Raw genomic sequence first — 19,216 nt, forward strand, 5'->3', positions numbered from 1 at the left:
AGGTTTGGTATAAATTAATAATAATAATATAGAAAGTCAGAGGCTGTTTAGTTTCATATGTCTCCTGATGATGTGTGCATCTGCTAACTGGCAGCTTCTTAACTAGCCAGACGGAAATTGCTTTGAAAGCAGCACGTCTGACTTATGGCACATGGGATAGGCTGGGAAGATGGTTATTTGATCAGGGATGGCAGCAAATGCAAAAGGAATACCCTGGAGGAGCCATAAAGAAACTTGCTAACTTCCTTTTCCAGCTCTGTGAGTAGGTGGGTCCTCACAACCCTGCCAAGGCCCACCGCTGCTGCAAGTGCCCTTTGCTTTCCTGTTCGTTCTTCCCCCACCCTTCAAGCCACAAGATGCCCCAGCCAGGATCCTTCACTCCTCAGCTCCTGTAGTTCTGATCAATAGCCAAGTTATCCTAGGTTCGTGGCACCTCTTCAAGGTGTGCTGGGACGCACTCAATAATTCAGGACTTGCTGGCATTGCTACCTCCCCAGAAGCTGCATGCATATTGCATGGCCCACATTGCAGCAACGGGGAGGTCAGCGCAAGGCACCTTTGTGAGAAGGGTCACGTGGCTGCTCTGGTCATGCACTGCTGGCTCCCAACAGGGCTTGCATTGTTCACGTTTCAGGGTAAGCTGCCAGACTTATTGCCCACTAGAACAATGTTGTCCTGAGCCCCACAGACTATGGGGTCTGCCACCTGGTGCTGGCCGAAGCATAGGAAGGACCCCAAACAGTCAGGTTTGGCCTCCTCTGGCAGGGATTCAGCCTGTGCACCTTGCAGTGGCCACCACCTGCCCTGAGATGCTGCACCTGGGACAACTCAAAGATGCCGCCCCAGCCACTTTTTGCTTCCAAAGCCAGGCAGAGGCAAGTTGTTCATGAAGAAGCCCGGCAGGCGGCAGTCTTAGAAGCCACAGGCACCCTGCCTTCAGTGACGGACGCCGTGGGCCCAGGCTTAGCCCTGCCTACAAGCAGTGTCACCACCCACCCCGGCTGCACCATGAGGATGAGTGTGACCACGGCCTTCAGGAGACGCCGGGCCCCTGCAAGGATCAAAGAGCAGCCTGCCAGAGGCAAGTGCGCAGGATGGCTGGAGAAGGTAGGGCAAGCCCTGGCCGGCTGGTGCTTCCTTTTGGGGAGGGAACATACTCCAGTTGCTCTAGGGCAGCAGTGGGCTCCAAAGAGCAAGCTGACTCAGGTGGCTGTCAAGTAATGCCCTCCACAGAGCCCCTGGTCTCTGCATTACGGAGCAGGGACTCCAAGCCACCACTTGCCACTGTCCTTTTCTATGCTAGCATTTAGGTGGTTAGATGTACACATTTGGAATAGGAGGAATTGGAGCTGCTTCCGGATACCTGTGGAGGCAGAGTTCTGCCTATTGATTTCAAGGACAGACGGGAGGAGAGGAGCAAGCACTGGGAAGGCTAGGCAAGAAAGGTGTTGACCCGAGGCTGAGGTGCACTTGCACGGTTGTATGAAAAGGCTCGGCTCCAGTCGAGTTCCCTTAGGCGGGTTGCTGGAGGATGCAGATGGAACCAGACTCAGTCTCCATCCCCTGCAAAGAAGGGCGCACTTGTCCTGATGCTGCTTTCACCGGGTTTACATGTATTTGGAACAGCATGCAGTGCAAGCACTGCCACTGGTGTACATCGGACGTGTGCCCAGCGCTCACCGACTGACCTGACCTGCCAATGAGAGCGAGCGAGTGCAGGCGCAAGAACACGCATGTCAGCTCTGTGGGCACGGCAGTCTTTCAGTGGCTTCCGAGGTGCTCAGTAGTGTGTGCACACATCGCAGCCCAGGAGTCACCGTGATCTGCAATCCCTGCTGCTTTCCTGAGCTGCACCCCACACTTCCCTTTCTTCCTTCTCTTTATGGTCAGGTAAGAGCTACAAACACACACCAGAACAAAATGGCTCCCAGGATTCCATTAGTCCCAAGGCAAAGCAGGATGGCTCTTCCCCAGATTCCCAGGCGAGGAGACAAAGCTTATGGTAAGGCTCTGGTCTGTGACCCCACCCCCAGCCCCTCTTATCAGCAAGATTATGGAGAAACTTGCCTTAGTCTAAAAGGGGGGGGGTGCTCTAGTCCATGAGGTCCAGAGACCATTCTTTCCCAGACACTGCCAATACTCCCTGTGTGTCCCAAAAAATAAAGAATGACAGACATCGTGGCTTCAGAGCACTACAAGGATTGCTGTTGATAATTTTTGACCTTTTTGGGTCTGCAGCCACTGCCACTGCATTTCCCCCACCTCAAATATATCTTTAAATGAATGTAGGGACTGCTGGAGACAGCATGTTGCCCTGGGCTAAAGCTCCTTGCTGCCATTGGAAGGAGGTGATGCCTCTTCAGGGGGAAGAAGCAACAACTACTGGGCATACAGAGATAAATTAATAACAATTCTAGTGCTGCTCAAATCTGAGGCCCACCTCTATCGTCTGCCTCTGCAGAGGGCCTTGTGTGAGCCTCAACTCGGAGCACAGACAGCCCCTGCATCCCCCAGAGCCAGGCCTCCCTCAGCCTCGGCTAAGCCATCAGCCCATCCTCCCCCAGGCACCCCCACGCGCCACCCCTTCCCCTCCTGACTGCGCCCGAGCCCGAGGCCCGAGCTGGATTGCTTGTCCTCTCCTTGTGCCTTGCTAACACTTGCTCCGCTTCCCTCTCTCTCACTTCAGCGACACCAGGCCAGCACCTACCAGGCTGTCCAGCCTGCTTGTCCTCCCATGCCAAAGTGGCCCCTTTGGGCAATCGAGGCTTGACTCCCTGGAGCGGGCCCACTCGATCCGAGACCTCCTTCCATGCCTTCTTCACGCCTGTGGTGTCCTTCCTGCACAGTGTCCCTTTCTCGGCAGCAGGCGCACCTGGCTCAGGCGGCGTCTTTCCAGAATTTGGCAAGAAGGCACCTGTGGGCGGAGCGGAGGAGAGGAGGGCAGCCCCGCTGTTCCAACGCAAAGCCAGGACCAAGGCCCAGAGTGGAGGCCTGCCCAGTCGCCTCCAGAGCAAGCGGCAGCGGGTGGAACTGCCCAGCATCACCAAGCTGAACTTCAGCCGCAATTTCACCTTCTCCTTCTTCGAGCTGCCCCCCCATCAGAGCCACGAGTATTGGCTGCAGCACCAGCAGCTCATATGCCTCCTGATGAAACAGCTGCAGTAGCAAGGACCTGGGCAGCAGTGAGGGGAAGGGCACCCTGGTGCAGGACCTGAAGCCACCTCCTTGCAGTGCAGCCAGGCACAGAAGGCCCTGGCAGGCTTGCCCACAGTCCCTGGAGGACAGGCCTTCCCACTGTGCCAGCCACTCCAAGAGGCACAGCAAGACCGAAGGAGGCGGGTTTGCGTGCACTCGCCCCCCGCACTCGCCTCACTTCTCCCTGCAGCGGCAACTCGGCCTGCCTGTGTTAATGGTTCTGCAACTTCCTTCTCTGCCCCTGCCAGCCACCCAACAGCATAACCTTGGGCCTTGGCCCCCCCATGAGACGTTCGGCAACAGACACAGCCAAGCTCTCCCCCCCAACTGCAGCCATGTCTTTCTGTGCATGTGCGTCCAGTAATTTATTTACAGGTTCATGTTCCCACTGCTGGTGTCAAAACCGAAAGAGGGCAGGAACACGACTGAGATGGGACCAGAACATGACCAGCCCCCATCACAGAACAGAATGAAAATAGCCAGTAAGCCACCAGTTGCCTCTTCTAACTGGGCTTCCTTCTGGCTTGCTCTGGCACCCCCCCCTCCCCATTCCGTACATCCACTGTGAGCAAAGAGCAAAGGGGATCGGGGCAGTGCAATTCCAAGGGGGCTGCATGTGTCTGTTGCCCGGCTGCATCCTTTTCCCTCCTTTTTATGCCTCGCTGGAGTTTTGCAACTTTAGCCCCGAAGACACTCAGCAGGCCCTCACCAACAGGAATGCACCGGCTCCCCACATGTGTCTTCTTTGCAGCGTGAGGTAGGGCAGTTCACATCAAGTCCAAGACTTCGATCCTATCCTGCTCCCACTGGATGCTCAGCAGCAGCACAACATGCTTCCCCTTTTGGCCGTGTGAATTTGCAGTCCGCTGCTCTTCACAACAGAGCCGCCCATCAAGGAGGCCAGCAGGCTGGCTGGGAGCACAAGGCTGCCTTGCTCAGATCTGGCTCAGGGGAGGCAGGTGGAGCGTGGCCAGGGCAGAGCGGAGCACTTCTTGCACTGCTCTCATCAGCTGCAACCGGGCAAACATCTGGTCGAATAGGTGGGGACGTGGCTCCTGTGGAGGGGACAGAGGGGACAGTTATGGGACCCTGCCAGCTGCAGGGGAGGCCTTCTAATTCTTCGGCTGTGGGGGAGGGAGGTCCGGGTCTCCCTTGAGTCCCTCCAAGTTTTCCATTGCCTGCCCCCCCCTTTCTCTGCAGCTGTCCTGGGATAGTGTCCACTTTACCATAGAGGTATCCTTCTGTGAACATGTCCACTAATGGAACTGGAATAGTGGGAGGAGGAAGGGGAGGCAGAGGCTATTTTCAATGATTCCCTCATCCCCCTGCAGTCCCCTTCACCTAAAAATCTACTCCACAGGATTGGGGACCCGCTGAGACAGTGAGGGAGATGGCACTTGGAGGAGAGGATTAGCAAAAGTAGCACCTCTCCCCTTTCAACCAGGAGAAACCCTGAGGGATGTTCCCATGTTTGGGAGAAAACCTGCATCCAACATGCTGGTGGCAAAGGAAAACCTGGAGGATGTGCAGTGGCAGGAATGCTTCTGGGCAGTAGTGACAGTGTCCTCATGAACATTTTTTGGCCCATCCAACTGGTGCTTGACTCACCCAAGAAAAGGCTACCCAGTGGTGACAACCATGGAATCAGGCTTGCCTTAGTCAGGCTTAGTCAAATCTCCTTTAAAAAGGCAATTCTAGTTTTCAGCACTGCAGAAAACAGCTACAAGGGGTTGGAGCTGTGCCTGTGAGCCTTCTGATCCCAAACCCTTCCTCTTCACCGCAGTGCCTGCAGAAAAGTCCATACTGAAGCACGAATGAAGCCAGAAGCCTGTACTTCGCGTGTGCACCCCACGCACAGGTGGCTGGAGGCCATACTTAAGAATCCAAACTCAGCCGCCTGGCAGGAGTAGCCACCTCACAGTGCATCTACCTGATGATCAGGGCCTAATCTGATGAAATGCAGGCGTGCATCTGGGGGCCTGCATACCCCTAGGCAGCCGAGCCTCCACATCACTTACCCCCAGGATGTGCACCCTGTTGTAGTAGGAACTAAAGTCCATACTGAGCTGGATCAGGAACTTGCAAATCTGTAACAGAGAGCAAAGCGATATTATGCCCACCTGCCTCAAATCATTCAGAGGGGAGAAGCAACTGAGCTAAAATGAGCACAGCTGGATGCTGGCTTGCTCCTAGGCAGCCACCCCGCTCGGTGCCACCTGCTCCAACTGGCAGTCGTGCTCCAGGGTCTCGAACAGGGCTCTCCGCTGGTCCTGCTGGCCAAGGCCGTTTTTAACTGGAGGTGGCAAGGGCAGAATCACTGACCTCCTGCCTGCAGAGCACTCATCTGTGGGTTCTTCCCCATAGTTTGTTTCCTGTGGGACCCACATGCCAACTCCTGGCTTTCAACAGATTTCAAATGTGCAGCTGTAAACCAGAGTGCACTTTGCAGAGCAACCCAACCTTGTCAAACAGTACCCTAAACAGGACAGTTTCTGGGGAAGGCTGTGAAGATGCAGAAGGACTGCCCAGATTTTGCTCTGCAGCAAGAACCGTGCCGAGTATAACTATAGGGTCTTCACACAGTTCTACATCCTGTAGAGCAAAGGTAAACAACTTGGTGTCCTCCACGTATTTTGGAATACAACTCCCATAATCTCTTATCATTGTCCATGATCAGTAGTTGGTGCTGATGGGAACTGAAGGCCAAAACACATGAAGGGCACCAGCTTGCCTACTCGTGCTCTCCAGAACAGAAAGTGAAAATTCTTTAGCAGAGAAAAGTGACTGATCTGAACCACTGAAATGCCTCTTAGGTTAATATCTGGAATCTCTTTTCAATAAAGCATTAGTGGGCAGGCTGCAGCATATCAGATCTGAGGTTGTATCTCCTGCTTCCAGTTCTATTCAGAACTACTGTGAGCTTTTGCAGACTGAGCTTCTAACCTGCACAAAATGGCCAGTTCTTTGAAGATCTGGAGCTGCTTCAACAATAAATCTGATCTTTCAAAGCACAGCACCTGCTTGCTCATTGCTCTGCACATTAAACTCTAGTTTGCCAGGAGGTGGCAAAGGGGGTGGCTGCGTAGCACAGCATGCTGAAGAGGTGTGCGCACACACATGCACGGGTACAAAAGCGAAACAGAGGGAGAAGGTGGTGCAACAGTCTTGCCCCGTCAGGTCCAACAACTCAGCTTACCGCCTCAGTGCTGGCTGTGACCCTGAGCCCACCACTTGAGAAAGGGAGCTGGATTCCCTGCCTCAGGACCTCCTGGAAAGGCAGGATGCTATTGAACAACAAGAGCCATTCGCCCTGTGGAACAAGCAGAAACCTGACTGAGTCCAGTAGAGACTAGCTTGATGAGGATCACAGTTTGCATGGAAACAGCAATCCCGGGTGCCTTAGTTAAGGAAGTCCATTCTCCCCTCCAGTCTTTGTGCATGTTTCTCCATTCTAAACGATCAAAAATGCCTCTTCGAACCTTTAGTTACTGGAAGAAATAACTTTAAATTAAAATATATGTTCATATCTTGGGGGTCTGGGCCACTCCCTTATTGCTTTCAGGCTAGTTGATCATGGAAATGCAACTCTGAAACAGAATTTGCCACTTGGGGCAGGAGAGTTTCTGCATCCCTGGGTTAAAGTCTCCTTTCCAAGATCCCAGTTTTCTACTGTTGTTAGCCTGACTGCATCATGGTTGCTGGGGAAGGGTTACTTTACAGCCTCTAGCCCTGCCCCAACAAGTCCAACAAAGAAGGCTGTCGCCACTTGGCTACCAGCAGCACCCAAGCGCAATCTTTTTCCTGTCACTCAGCTGATGGCTGTGCAGCTGGGCAACTGGGATTAATGCGTGCAGCTGCTTGGGGACCTGTGGTCTACCTGCAGCAGACCAGCCCAGTTCCTCCTCCAGATCACTGATCCACAGAGAGATGACCAAGTACGGGGATTCCTGTACAGGAAGCAGCCACCCCACAAGGACTCTGTGGTGTGGAAGCTTGTGCTTGTGGCATACGGAGGCCTGGAAAGAAGAAACTGATTTGTGAAAGCCAAATATCCAGGGCCCATCTTGCATTAAGGAGCTGGATGAAACAACCCTTTAGTCCCTTCCACGCCTTCTATCAGATGCTGTAACTTGGCCCAGCTTGCAAAATGACTTTACATTTCCAACACATCCGACAGACCAGCTGATCCACAGGGTAGCCCTCTGGCCTTGGTCTTTGCATTCCTTTGCTCACCTCTTCCCTCAGAGAGGAGTAATTCAGTTCTGATGGTAAGGGGAAGGCTGGGTAAAGACCTAGAAGTGGAAAGCAGAGATAGCAGAGGAAGGTTGGAAGAAAGCTGGCCAGTACACACAGGAACATCTTATGAAAAAGATTATTGGGTGATGCAATGTCAGCTACACTAGATCCAAGTTTTCTGCAGCAGAAATCTTCAAATCTAGCAGTAAGAATGAACTAAACAAATTAAACCTATGAACAGCGATTTATCTTAAAGGGGAAAAAATTAATGTTGGAATGGTTTGTTGACAGTGTTAGGAGTTCTCAGGCAGAAATAAGATGAGGTAGCATACTGGATGAGCTATACCAGAAGAATAGTATGGAGGTTGTTATGGTTCAAAGGTAATGAAGTGAATTTTTCCAGTATCCAAAGGCCAGGATAGCTTTCTGGAGCCATGCCAAGGCCTTATGGGCTTCTGTATATTAGGAAGTACACCAAAAATAATTGCCTTGAAGCAGCTTTCCCCAAATATATTTTTAGATGAGAACTACTTTTGTTGAGAGAACCAAAATGGTTTGTTTTACTAAAACAGCTTCATCCCGACATTTGGGAAGGGGTGTTAGAAGTGTGTCTACTTATACCCTCTGGAATAGGGGAAGAGAGGAACTCTATAAAATCCATGGCAAGAGCTATTGTATTTGGTCTTGGGCTTAAGAGAAGGATTTGAGATGTCATTCACCCATGTGGTTTTGAAGATCCCAAAGGCATTGCTTGCCCTACTCAAAGAACCAATAGGGTCACAGATAAAGGGAGTATAAGCTTTATTTTGCTCTTTTATATTCTTCATCATTATCTTCAATAAAGTGTGCATTATCCACGACACTAGTGTCTTTGTTTAATCCTGAATATCCTTGAATCTGAAATGGAGTGCCTTGGTTGGATGAGGCCTCTAGAGATCACTGCAGGGAGGTGCATTGTGTATTTGGAGATGAACAATACATCAGCGATAGAAGCAAGGGCTTGGGGACCATAGAGCAGGGTGTGAAGGAATGCCAGTTCTCAACCACCAGAACCACTATTTACACCTTTTTTTGTATCCAGTTATTTGGAAGACACTACATGCATCTTTCAAAACTTTTTGCCATCATTACGAAGCCATAAATGGGAATGTCAGGATTCTACACATGGCAGATGCTTAAAGCTACCGACAAGAAAAAATTATCCTGTATGACAACAGGGAAAGAGTTGGCTGGAGAGCTGCATTACTTGGCTGCTTCTAGCATGAGCCTAGCAGGACCCTTACACACTTTTCCTTCAAACATGAAACACACACATATTGCCCCCTCTCCAAACACACCCACACAATCAGCCTCCCCAACTATGTAGCCCTTGCTCTTTCCATCTTATCTCCCCAAACAAGAAAGTTATTTCTTTGACTCCTGGACAGTGCAGCTTGCTGGCTTGGCAGCGTTCCTAGCCTACTTTAGGAACAGCCTAGATGTCACCCAGCTTACCTACTCAGAGACAACGGGGTGAGGACTGCATGGAGGGGGAATAAAGCTTACCTTGCTCTGCTGCTCGCTGCCATGTTTCAAAGAGTGTGGCAAGGCGGGCACAATTGTACATCACAAAGGCTCCACTTTTGGTCCCCTTGGTAGAAATGCTAGTATCCTCCACATCCAGAAGAACCTGAGCAGGGGGAATCAACTCTGCTGGGAGAGGACACTATTTTGCCCTATTTCAAAGAATGCCCTATTATTTCCGCTAAAGAAAGCAAAGAGCTCATCTCTGAAGAATGAAAGCTCAAAAGCACAGAGGCAGCACCCACCCCAACTTTCCAGAAAGTGTGGCCATTTCCAGACCAACCCAGAATTGCTTGTGGAAAAGGACATTCTGAGATCCCATATACATAATGGCTAATTCTATTCCTTTATTTGTAACCCTTTCTTCTTCACTGCCTGCCACATCCAGAGGTCTGCAGTAGTTGCTAAAACCGCTGTCAGCTAAAAGCAGACAGGGTTGTGATGACAGCTCTTGTCCACTGTCCCCACGCCTGCGCTTTTATTGACCTGTACAAAAGGTCCTGTGCTTCTTTAGCTGGCATTTCCATCAGTTATTCCTGGAATGTTACACCAGTTATCATTCCTTCTGTTTACATCCCATGTTTCATGCTCCTCCGATTAGTCAGCAGTTGGAATGTGCATGGACAGAGCCATACATACTACTGTCCCACTGTCTATAAATCCTCCAATCTAGTCCATTGCCCACAAATTCTAGATTCAGAATAAATGCTATAAATATACATACATGTCCATAAAAGACACTGTCACCATAACACTGTTCATGTTTCTTACACGTGATATGCTGGCATGAACAGTTTTAGCTAGTGTAAGCAAAAACCTGAGTCAATGTCATCTCAGTTAATGACTGCATTCTGGGCTGGACTGCACGCAGTCAAAATCCAGCCCACACTTCCTTTTGAGCAACTGCTGACAGGAGGCACCTCAGAAAGATGCCTCTGCTTACCTGGTTCTGACAGGCTGTGCTGAGCATCTCAAATCGAATGGCAGCTGATGTCAAGACACTGACTGTTTCAGACCAGGTATCATCTGCTGGAAGGAAGTCAGATTTTAAAAGGCCTAGAATTGGATATCAAGATTCCTGTACCTTTCAGGGAAGGGGCCATGAAGTTCTAATAGGAAATATGTCCCTCCCTCTCAAAACAGTGAAGAGACTAGAAGACTCAAAGAGACTCCCAATGCCATCTGCTAAGCAACTGGGTAGCATATGGAAGCAAATAACAAACCCAGAATATAGCTTTGCTTGCCAACAAAACTAAGCAAAAGGACACATTACCACTCACCAAGATAGCATTGCCAATTGTAAAAAGTATCTAAGCTTTCAGAAAGAGGCAGAGCAAAAAAGGCACTGAAACAACTTCCAGCAACTGATAGTGGAAACGATTACCCTGAGAGAGGTCTCCATACTTCAGCACTGAAGCCTCATACATCTGGGAATGTCGCAGCCTGTAAGAAAAAGGCAAGAAAGGACCATTTAACATGTTCTGCCTCATGCCTATATAATACCACTGGTGCTAAACCAAATATATTTGAAGGGCATGTTTTGAGTACCAGTTCGGCCTGTCTCTCTGTTTCTGAGGACATTATCAGCTAGTCCCGTGTTTGCAACCTGATGACTGGACCCAGAGCGCACACAGGCTCTGGAAACAAAGCTGTGTCTCCCAAGGCAGAGGTGGATGTTGGCACAACACAATAAACGAGTTGCGTGTCAAGTGCAGTCATAATGTAGTAATCAGCATTCATGAGGAGCCACTGTCTCATGTAAAGGCGGGCAGGAGTGTTCTCACCAGCTCTCCTTGCAGAAGGGAAACTGGGGGAGAAGGGTAACTTACTGGAAGTACTGAGGAACACTCATAGGAGACACAGCACGGGCGATTCTCACAGGCCCACAGACAAGGTGTTTCTACGGAACAATGAGATACAGAGCAGTCATCACGGCAAGCAATCTTCCAACATGGCTTGCTTTACATAAAGTGTCCATCTGCTTTGGAAAAAGGGTGGCCGCATATGAAACCATAGAAATGCATGTCCTAGAAACAGGCACTGCAAGTAAGGGATCCTACCAAAGCCTTTACTAACCTGGCCGGTTTGCTCAGAGGAAACAAGCAATAATAGTAACATGGTGGGGATGGATGGGAGATGCTTGCAAGAAATTAAGCAGAAAGAGACATTCGTTGATTTTGGAGGAAATCATTTCACTGCAGAGACATCATATTTTCATGAAACTGGGACTCTTCTGTGACAGAGTTTGCTAAAATTAAAGGGGAGATTAGAAATGGAGGGACAGTGGGGCTCTGGAAGAGATGGCAGAAGAGCAGCACAGGAAGGGAACCAAATCAGGACAGGCAAGCTCCACATACACCTTCTGATTACCATGAAAGCATCTTCAATCCACGGATGGGTTTCTGAACCTTCCTTAGGCAATGGGTCCTAAGCAGTGGAGCCAGAAAAAGTAGAAACTTGGCACATCAGTTAATTTCCACACTCGGGGTGCTGCATCCTGCTTGTGGAGATTCCCATGCTTGCGGGCTGTGCGCATGGGCCCACTGAATACAGGAAATTTGTCAGTGTGTTCGCTCTGGTCTCCCTTTACCCACGTTCTTTCCCTTTGCCCCAAGAGGCTTCTGGGATGCTGCAATCTTCTCCTCCCCCACTCGCAGCTTACACTTTTAACAAGAGTGGCAGGACTCTGTCTGTGGAAGAGGCTAATGAGGACACATGGGAAAGGGTGGTTTTTGCTGGGGAGTGACGAAGCACGGCATTCTTTCTTTAAGCCAGCCAAACGCAACTTGAAACCCTTTCTGCCAAGCTTTTCCAAGCTGGTGGCCTCCAGGTGTCCTGGCCTACAGCTCCCATCATCTCAGCCAGCATGGTTTGGAGGACATCGAAATCAGGAAGGCTGCTTTGTTGATGCTGGTTTTTTTAATCTTTTTGAACCTCCAAAAACCACCCCAAAACTTTTCGTACGGGGAAGATAAAAACAAAACGGACAGATCTGTACACATCCTCCCACCAAAGAGTCATTACTCACCTGTGGAGCTGCAAGAGCCTGCGGGGCTACCAACCGCCACAGCAAGTCCACCTTCTGCTGCTGGAAGGCCTCCTCATTGCTCACCACATGCACCACACTGCAGCGTCTTCCTGGTTCTGCCGCCTGCAGGAGAGCAACAGCTTAGGGCAAGAACGGGCATTTTGTCCAACCCACTAGAGACTGAAGCTTCTACTCACCATGCACTGCAGGACCAAACGCTGCAGCTCGGCCACATGATGCAATTTCTCCTCTGTCACTGGAATGGAAGAAGAAATTACTAGAACATCCAGTCTCTGTTCACTATTTACGGGTCTCTGGTGCTGGGGCCCTGGTTTCCTATGGACGTCCCCTGCTAAAGTACAGCCAAGTAGAAGTGCCCTACTCTGCAAACCCAGCTATAACCTTTTCCCTGATATAACACCTAACTGATCGCTGCAGACCTGGAATAGCATTTGAAAAAGGCTTTCTTCTATGCTGGCCCCAAACAATGGAATGTGTTCCCTCAGGAATTATGACCCCAATCTTTTGGCCTTTAAGAAGGGACCGACTATGCATCTTTTCAATTTAGCATTTTTAAAATAATGCAGTTTGACTGTTTTAGGGCATAAACCTATGTCTGGTAAACACTGGCTGGGTTCACACATCATAACAAGCATGTCTTCCACAGTGTGTGTGTTTTTGTCTGAATGTGCTTGACAGATCATCCCAGTGGCTTCTACAGTAGTGTGACTCCCACCCTCCTCACTCAGTCCTCCCACTGTCAGCACAGATGCCTATCAGCTACCGTGCATGAAACTCTTTCCAGGGGACTCTATGGCAGCTACACACCAGAACCACAGAAACCACCGAGGAGGAGGCTTCCAATGCTAAGTGCTACTTCCATTATCAGAGGCAGGATGCCTGCATATACCAGTTAATGAGGAACCTGGGCAAGTAGAACTCTTATTTATTTATTACAAGCATTGATATCCTGTCCTTCCAACACATGCTCAGGATGGCTTTTATACCCTTCCTGCTTGAGGGAGCCTGTGGTCAGCTGCTTTGCCACCCTCTGAATGGAGTACTGGACTGGATGGACCATTAGTTTTATCTAGCTTGGCTTTTCTTATGTTCTAAAATCATGATGCCAGATTTAGACCACCAGAGAAACCATGGTAAAGTATGGAAACCGTAGTACAGACAGTTATTGTGGTTTCTCCAAACCAAACATTCCATGCTGAAATACCACAATGGGGTTCAGATGACACAACGGACCATCCTGTGCAGGAAACCACCTTGGCTTGTTGTGTTGTGCTAACCTGCACACTGTCTGGCTATTCACAGGAGAGCTGGGAAACCTTGCTGTGACCCTCTAAGGGCTCAGCAGGTATTCCATCTTCAAAGGGCCTTTCCTCTGCCCTGGTGGCCAGCCTACTGCTCCAAAGACAGAAAGCCATTTTCAGAACAGGCACTAGGGGAAATGACGGGCGGGGGGTGGGGGGGACAGAACAAGAATCACCACAGCCACTCTTCTTTGCGAGCAGGGGCACAACATTTAAATGCCCAACATCACCTCCCTAACTGTTTTGGAGGGTGAGGAGAGTGCAAAGGCAAGCTTGGCCTCCATGCTCCTCCTGCACTCAACTGGATACCCATCACCACGTGAATTTAGAGGGCAATGGCCAGCTGCACAGGATGATGCTCTTAATGTTTTTACTTTCATTTGTGTCCTTGATATTTAAAAGGTTTTATTGTCTTAAAGTTTTGTACTCTTCCTATCGTTTTGGGAGATCAGGCAATATAGCAGGGCGAAATTATACAAGTAACAGTGTAGAACCTGATGTCAAATCTCTGCCTGGCCATGCACTCGCTGTCTGCAAAGCATCTTCTCAGCCTAACCGCTCCATCTGCAAAAGTAAAGCCTTTGGAGTGACCAGCTTTGCAACACTGTTGTTGTGAGGACTGTTACAGAAATCTTGCTACCTGTCTTAGGGATAAAGCGAATGTTCTATTTCAGTGATAAAAGAAACTGCCCACCAAAAAAGACATCTATGTTAGGGTCATAGCCCTCCAGACCCTCCTGCTGTTGCTTCTGCAAGAAGCCTTTCAAGTGCAGTTTACACACGACTCCATCCTGATCCGTTTGAGCAAATGTGGCATAGGGACACTGGCGAAGGGCTTCCTTCATGGCTAGAACATCCTCAGGTTTTCGGGCGGTTCCCAACACTGAAGGCCACTCAACTTGCAGCTGGCGCAGGAACTGATGGATTTCCTCATCAGCCAAAGCTGGGACCAGGTGGACATCCACCCTGCATGGCAAAAAACATGCTGCATTGGCCATACAATGGCCAGTGAGCAGAAGAAACAGCAGAAGAATTCTCCATATTCTACCCCAAGAACAGCAGTAGGTCAAAGTATGATCCAATAAACTGAGAGCTAGCTTCAGAAGAGGGCCCACAGGTCAGAGGTAGACAAGATACTCTGCACATCTTTCATCACTGGCATCTTCTGCTAAAAGAACCTGAGCAGAAAGCCAATGAGGAGTAGCAGTTAATGCTGAACCAGGATGTGGGAGATTCGGGTTCTAGTGCCCACTCAGTAACGAAGCTTACTGGATGACTTTGCACCAGTCACTCACTCTCAGTCTAATCTACCTCACAGAGATGTCGTGGGAATAACATGGAGAGAAGAGAAAGCGTATGCAACCTGCTGGGGAAAAGGTGGAGTATAGTTGTCATTAAAATAAATAAATTGGCAGGACTCCGAAAGACCCTGACAATGTGATGCCAGGGAACTTCTGCCAGTCAACACTGTACTAATACTGAATCTAATTCAGTATAAGGCGGCTGTGTTTAGTCAGATTAAAATCTCAGTTTCACCAGACCCTTCTCAAAAGGCCTTGCAAAAACCTCCAGCTCTTAGCATCAGTTTTCTATCAAAGTTTTCTTAGCACACAGTTGTAGAACTTTTTTTTACAGTAAAGTATTAATTTAATAATTTGCAGAAATCAGTACCTTGAAAATGTTTTAAAAGGCAAGTTTCTAGGGTTTTTTGGATGGATTAGGTTGAAAGTGCCAGGCAGCACAAGGTGAATTTTCAAAAGTCAGCAGGGAAGGAAAGAGGCCTATTAGGAGTTTCACAGGTCATGGGAAAGGACTTCAGTGCCCTGCATAGCAAGTTACTCCCTATGATAAGCAGAAATTTTTCTATAAAACAAGCAAATATGCAATGTTATTTAATCTGAATAAAGTACATAGGTTGCAAAATGCAGGTGTTCCAAAACCATCTTACTCTTTAAGATCTAGAGGCTAAACAAATGTGAAACCCCTGCTCTGTAATCAATGGACATCCAGTCAAAAATCATTGCATGTGTTTGCCCAACTCGAACTTCTCCCCTCACAACAGCAAGGGTTAAAAGAACCACATGCTTTCTTCAAGGCAGAAGAGAATTTCAGAATTTTGCAGAAGACCCTTGAATTGATGGTGCTGCTCTCTATACTAAGGCCACAGGTATGTAAGTGGCCTAGAACTGTGGAGAGCATGAATTAATGCTGGAATCCAACATAATATGAATTTGATAGACACACAACTGTATGTTGAAGCTGATTTAAATAAACAAAGCAAATAAACTATGTTTCAAGATATCCAGGTTTAAAGCAATTGACAATAAGAAAGGTTCCATCCACTAACCCTTGTGCTTGCAGCATGCCCATGAGATGGTCAGTGACCAGGATGGCTCTCAGTTGACTCAGGATGAGCGAGTTCAGGCCTTTGTGCCCATGGAGGGGAACACAGTTGAGGAGGATGCTCTGCCCATGGGCAATCTGAGGTGATTTCACATACATGTGAATGCCTTTCAAGATCTGCTCAAAGACAGCAGGTCTGTTCAACTGCACAGTAAGTCCAGCAGGGTCCTTTTGGCAGCTCTGGATGGGTGGCACTCCTGGGCATTTGAGTGAGCACACGCGGTCAATAATGCCATTGGGAACCTATTACAACAGAGGACAGAAGGGACGGTAGTGTTGGCTTCTTCCTGATGCTGGCCATTCAGAACCAAAAACACAGCTATTTGCCAAGGAATAGGAAGGAATAAAGGCAACTTAAGATTTAAGTGACCCTCACGTGGGCTACTAAAGCTAAGGCGCTATAGATAAGAAATGGAAGCTTCGTCACTACTATTAAAAACTGGACCACTGCTTTGGAGAAGTTGATAGTCCTATCAGCCAAGGTGCTGAAGAAATCAATTGCACTCATGCTATAAGATATCCTGGAAGAGGCACAGATGAATTTCTGTCCTCATTTCTGTTGCATGACATCCTCCATTGGTGTGTTATTCATTCAATGTTCTTCAAACAGTTGAATCTCTGTAGGCTTAGTTTTAGTACTCCTGTGTAACTATGAGACCTACTGACAATTAAATCTTTCTGCTTCCCCTCCACACTTTGCAAAGGGATGGGGAATGTGTGGCCTTACAGATATTACTGACTACATATTTCATCACCCTGCTGGTGAAAGATGAGTTGCAGTTCAACAGCATCTGTAGGCTGTTCCCCATCCCTACATTGGTGTATGCCCCACCAAGTTCAATAGGAATTTATTTAGAGTCACTATTTGTGGATCAGAGGCTGTTTCACCCAGGAGAGGTATTAAGTTAGCATAACAAAGCTAGGGAGATTCTGAATTATTCTGCATTCTATAGCTGCCCACTCTGGCAGTTAATTATATATCTTTAAATACCTAAAATTCCACTTTTTCTGTTGTGCCCTTTGCCTTCTCTTATTCCACATTCCCAGCATTAACCAAGTTTTAACCATGTCAAATGGCATTTCCCACTCTTCCCTCCCTGCCTTAGTCAACTGCCCCCTCTGGCATGTCTTCAAAAATTGTAATCTCTTTGGAAGCAGTGACTTATTTGCATAATGCTATATGGCACCATGGACCTGGTGCCCTGAAAATAAATAATGAGCCATAGTGATGTATCTGGCAAAACTAGGCACTAGTCCACAGAAGCCACAATACATCTGTAAGGTTTTAAGGCAGCCTTTAGCTTAAAGGCCAAATTTAATTTTAGGGAAACTCTTGGGGACTACATGCGAGTGCATGATAGAAGGCAAAATATCAGTCTACAGTATTTTAGCTTCAATTTCATTGTCAGTAGCTAAGCCTTAGGAAAAGCATCTCAACCTTCTGCAGAAACTGCAAAAAAAAAAAAAAAAAAAACTGGAAAACACTAGTGCCTAGGGGAATGAGGTGGGGCATGGCACTCTATGGACCGCCCCCGTCCCGTCAGCTTTTGGCCCTAGGCTTCGGTTCCTACACCTTGCGTAAGTCGTCACACAACCTTCTTTGCCACTTTTGTTAACAGTTCACATCGCTACGACTTCTGAAAAACGTCACTAAATAAGGAGCATGCAGCAACTATACATCCCAAGGTAACACCTGATTACTGCAGGTGGGTGAATGAATTTTAACGCAGCTTCAATGCCTGACTTTCAGCCTTGATTTTGTCCATTAACGCTACGGAGGAAGCACCAGGGAGGTAATGCGTTTCCTTCCCCTAGAAATGGCCTTTCAATGCACCGCCCCCTTGCGCTCCGGCCACTCCCCTACCTGTCCGTCTGCGAACATGGCCCTGAGGGCAGCTTGGGGGGCCAGGAAGTCTCGGCCACGCAAGTTCCGGGCGCTGCTCTCTTTGAACCAGACTGACCCGCGAGCTCCGTCTCCGGCCTGTTCTCGGAGCAGAGCATTAAGCGCCTCCAGAGTCGCCGACACGGACAGCCGGGAGTCGACTGTCTCCATAGCAACTGCCCAGCGCTTGCACACGCCAAAACCCCGTCCCAGAGGAGGGACTTACGCAATTTCCTTTCGCAGGATGTGACATCAAAAGGAAAACGATAGAGTAATAACAGAGTGCCTTTTCGTGGCGGGAAACCGCTGACGGTCGTCTCGAGGAAGCGACAGGCGCCATCTTAGGTGTGGCACTTTCACCAGTGGAGGGACTCCATTTCTGGACTGGGCTACCCTTGGCTGCCGTCCTCTAGAGGTGTTTGGACTATAACTCCCATCACTACCAGCCAGTAGGGCAAATGACCCTACTAGATCGGAATGATAGGAGTTGTAGTCCAAGACAACTAAGCTAGGGAATTCCAGAAAAACACCTACTTCTGCTTCATTGACTATGCTAAAGCCTTTGATTGTGTGGATCACAACAAATTGTGGCAAGTTCTTAAAGCGTTGGGAGTACCAGACCATCTTATTCGTCTCTTGAGAAACCTATATGCGGGTCAAGAAGCAACAGTGAGAACTGGACATGGAACCACTGATTGGTTCAAAATTGAGAAAGGAGTTCAGCAAGGCTGTATACTATCGCCCTGACTATTTAACTTATATGCAGAGCACATCATGAGAAAGGTGGGGCTAGATGAATCACCAGTTGGAATTAAGATTGCTGGAGAAATATCAACAACCTCAGCTATGCAGATAATACCAGTCTAATGGCAGAAAGTGATCTAAAGAGTCTCTTGATGCGGGTGAAGGAGGAGAGTGTAAAAGTTGGCTTGAAACTCAACATTAAGAAAACTAAGATCATGGCACCCGGTCCTCTCACTTCCTGGCAAATTGATGGGGAAGAAATGGAGGTAGTGACGGATTTTATTTTCCTGGGCTCCAAGATCACCATAGACTGCAGCCAAGAAATTAAAAGACGCTTGCTCCTGGGGAGGAAAGCGATGGCAAAACTAGACAGCATACTAAAACGCAGAGACATCACCCTGCCAACAAAAGTGCGTATAGTCAAGGCTATGGTTTTCCCAGTCGCAATGTATGGCTGTGAAAGCTGGACCGTAAGGAAGACTGAGCACCAAAGGATTGAGGCCTTTGAATTGTGGTGCTGGAGGAGACTCCAGAGAGTCCCTTGGATTGCAAGGCGATCAAACTGGTTAGTCCTAGAGGAGATCAACCCTGACTGCTCTTTAGAAGGCCAGATACTGAAGATGAAACTCAAATACTTTGGCCACCTAATGAGAAGGAAGGACTTTCTGGAGAAGAGCCTAATGCTGGGAACAATAGATGGCAAAAGAAGAAGGGGACAGCAGAGGATGAGGTGGCTGGAGTCACTGAAGCAGTCGGTGTGAGCTTAGGTGGACTCCGGGGGATGGTGGAGGACAGGAAGGCCTGGAGGAGTTGTCCATGGGGTCGCATTGGGTCGGACACGAC

At 48.7% G+C, this 19,216-nt stretch overlaps 2 protein-coding genes across 4 annotated transcripts; one reads left to right on the forward strand and one right to left on the reverse strand.

Annotated features, from left to right (window-relative positions):
- The first annotated feature begins 834 nt into the window (after positions 1-834).
- LOC123034446 lies at positions 835-3,540 on the forward strand. Its single transcript, XM_044451797.1, has 3 exons — positions 835-1,107; positions 1,891-2,002; positions 2,687-3,540. Exons 1-3 carry the CDS (start codon positions 835-837, stop codon positions 3,163-3,165), a joined length of 864 nt encoding a protein of 287 aa, XP_044307732.1. The 3' UTR covers positions 3,166-3,540.
- On the reverse strand, positions 3,532-18,125 carry DALRD3 (DALR anticodon binding domain containing 3). Of its 3 annotated transcripts, none has more exons than XM_044451795.1 (13): positions 17,612-18,124; positions 15,692-15,990; positions 14,039-14,310; positions 12,220-12,278; positions 12,023-12,145; positions 10,824-10,894; positions 10,379-10,437; positions 9,938-10,020; positions 8,977-9,100; positions 7,429-7,487; positions 6,392-6,505; positions 5,214-5,282; positions 3,532-4,250 (listed from the first exon to the last, which is right to left on the reverse strand). In XM_044451795.1, the coding sequence occupies exons 1-13, from the start codon at positions 17,798-17,800 to the stop codon at positions 4,131-4,133; spliced, it is 1,641 nt and encodes a 546-aa protein (XP_044307730.1). In that variant the 5' UTR covers positions 17,801-18,124; the 3' UTR covers positions 3,532-4,130. The 3 variants fall into 3 exon arrangements, with proteins under 3 accessions (XP_044307730.1, XP_044307729.1, XP_044307731.1); XM_044451794.1 differs by having other exon boundaries at positions 9,938-10,023; XM_044451796.1 differs by lacking the exons at positions 3,532-4,250; positions 5,214-5,282; positions 6,392-6,505 and adding an exon at positions 6,530-7,211 and having other exon boundaries at positions 9,938-10,023; positions 17,612-18,125.
- Between the last annotated feature and the right edge of the window lie 1,091 nt (positions 18,126-19,216).

This window comes from Varanus komodoensis, unplaced genomic scaffold (genome assembly GCF_004798865.1).
Source record: "Varanus komodoensis strain SLA01 unplaced genomic scaffold, ASM479886v1 scaffold6_4, whole genome shotgun sequence".
In the NCBI taxonomy this organism is placed as follows: Eukaryota; Metazoa; Chordata; class Lepidosauria; order Squamata; family Varanidae; genus Varanus; species Varanus komodoensis.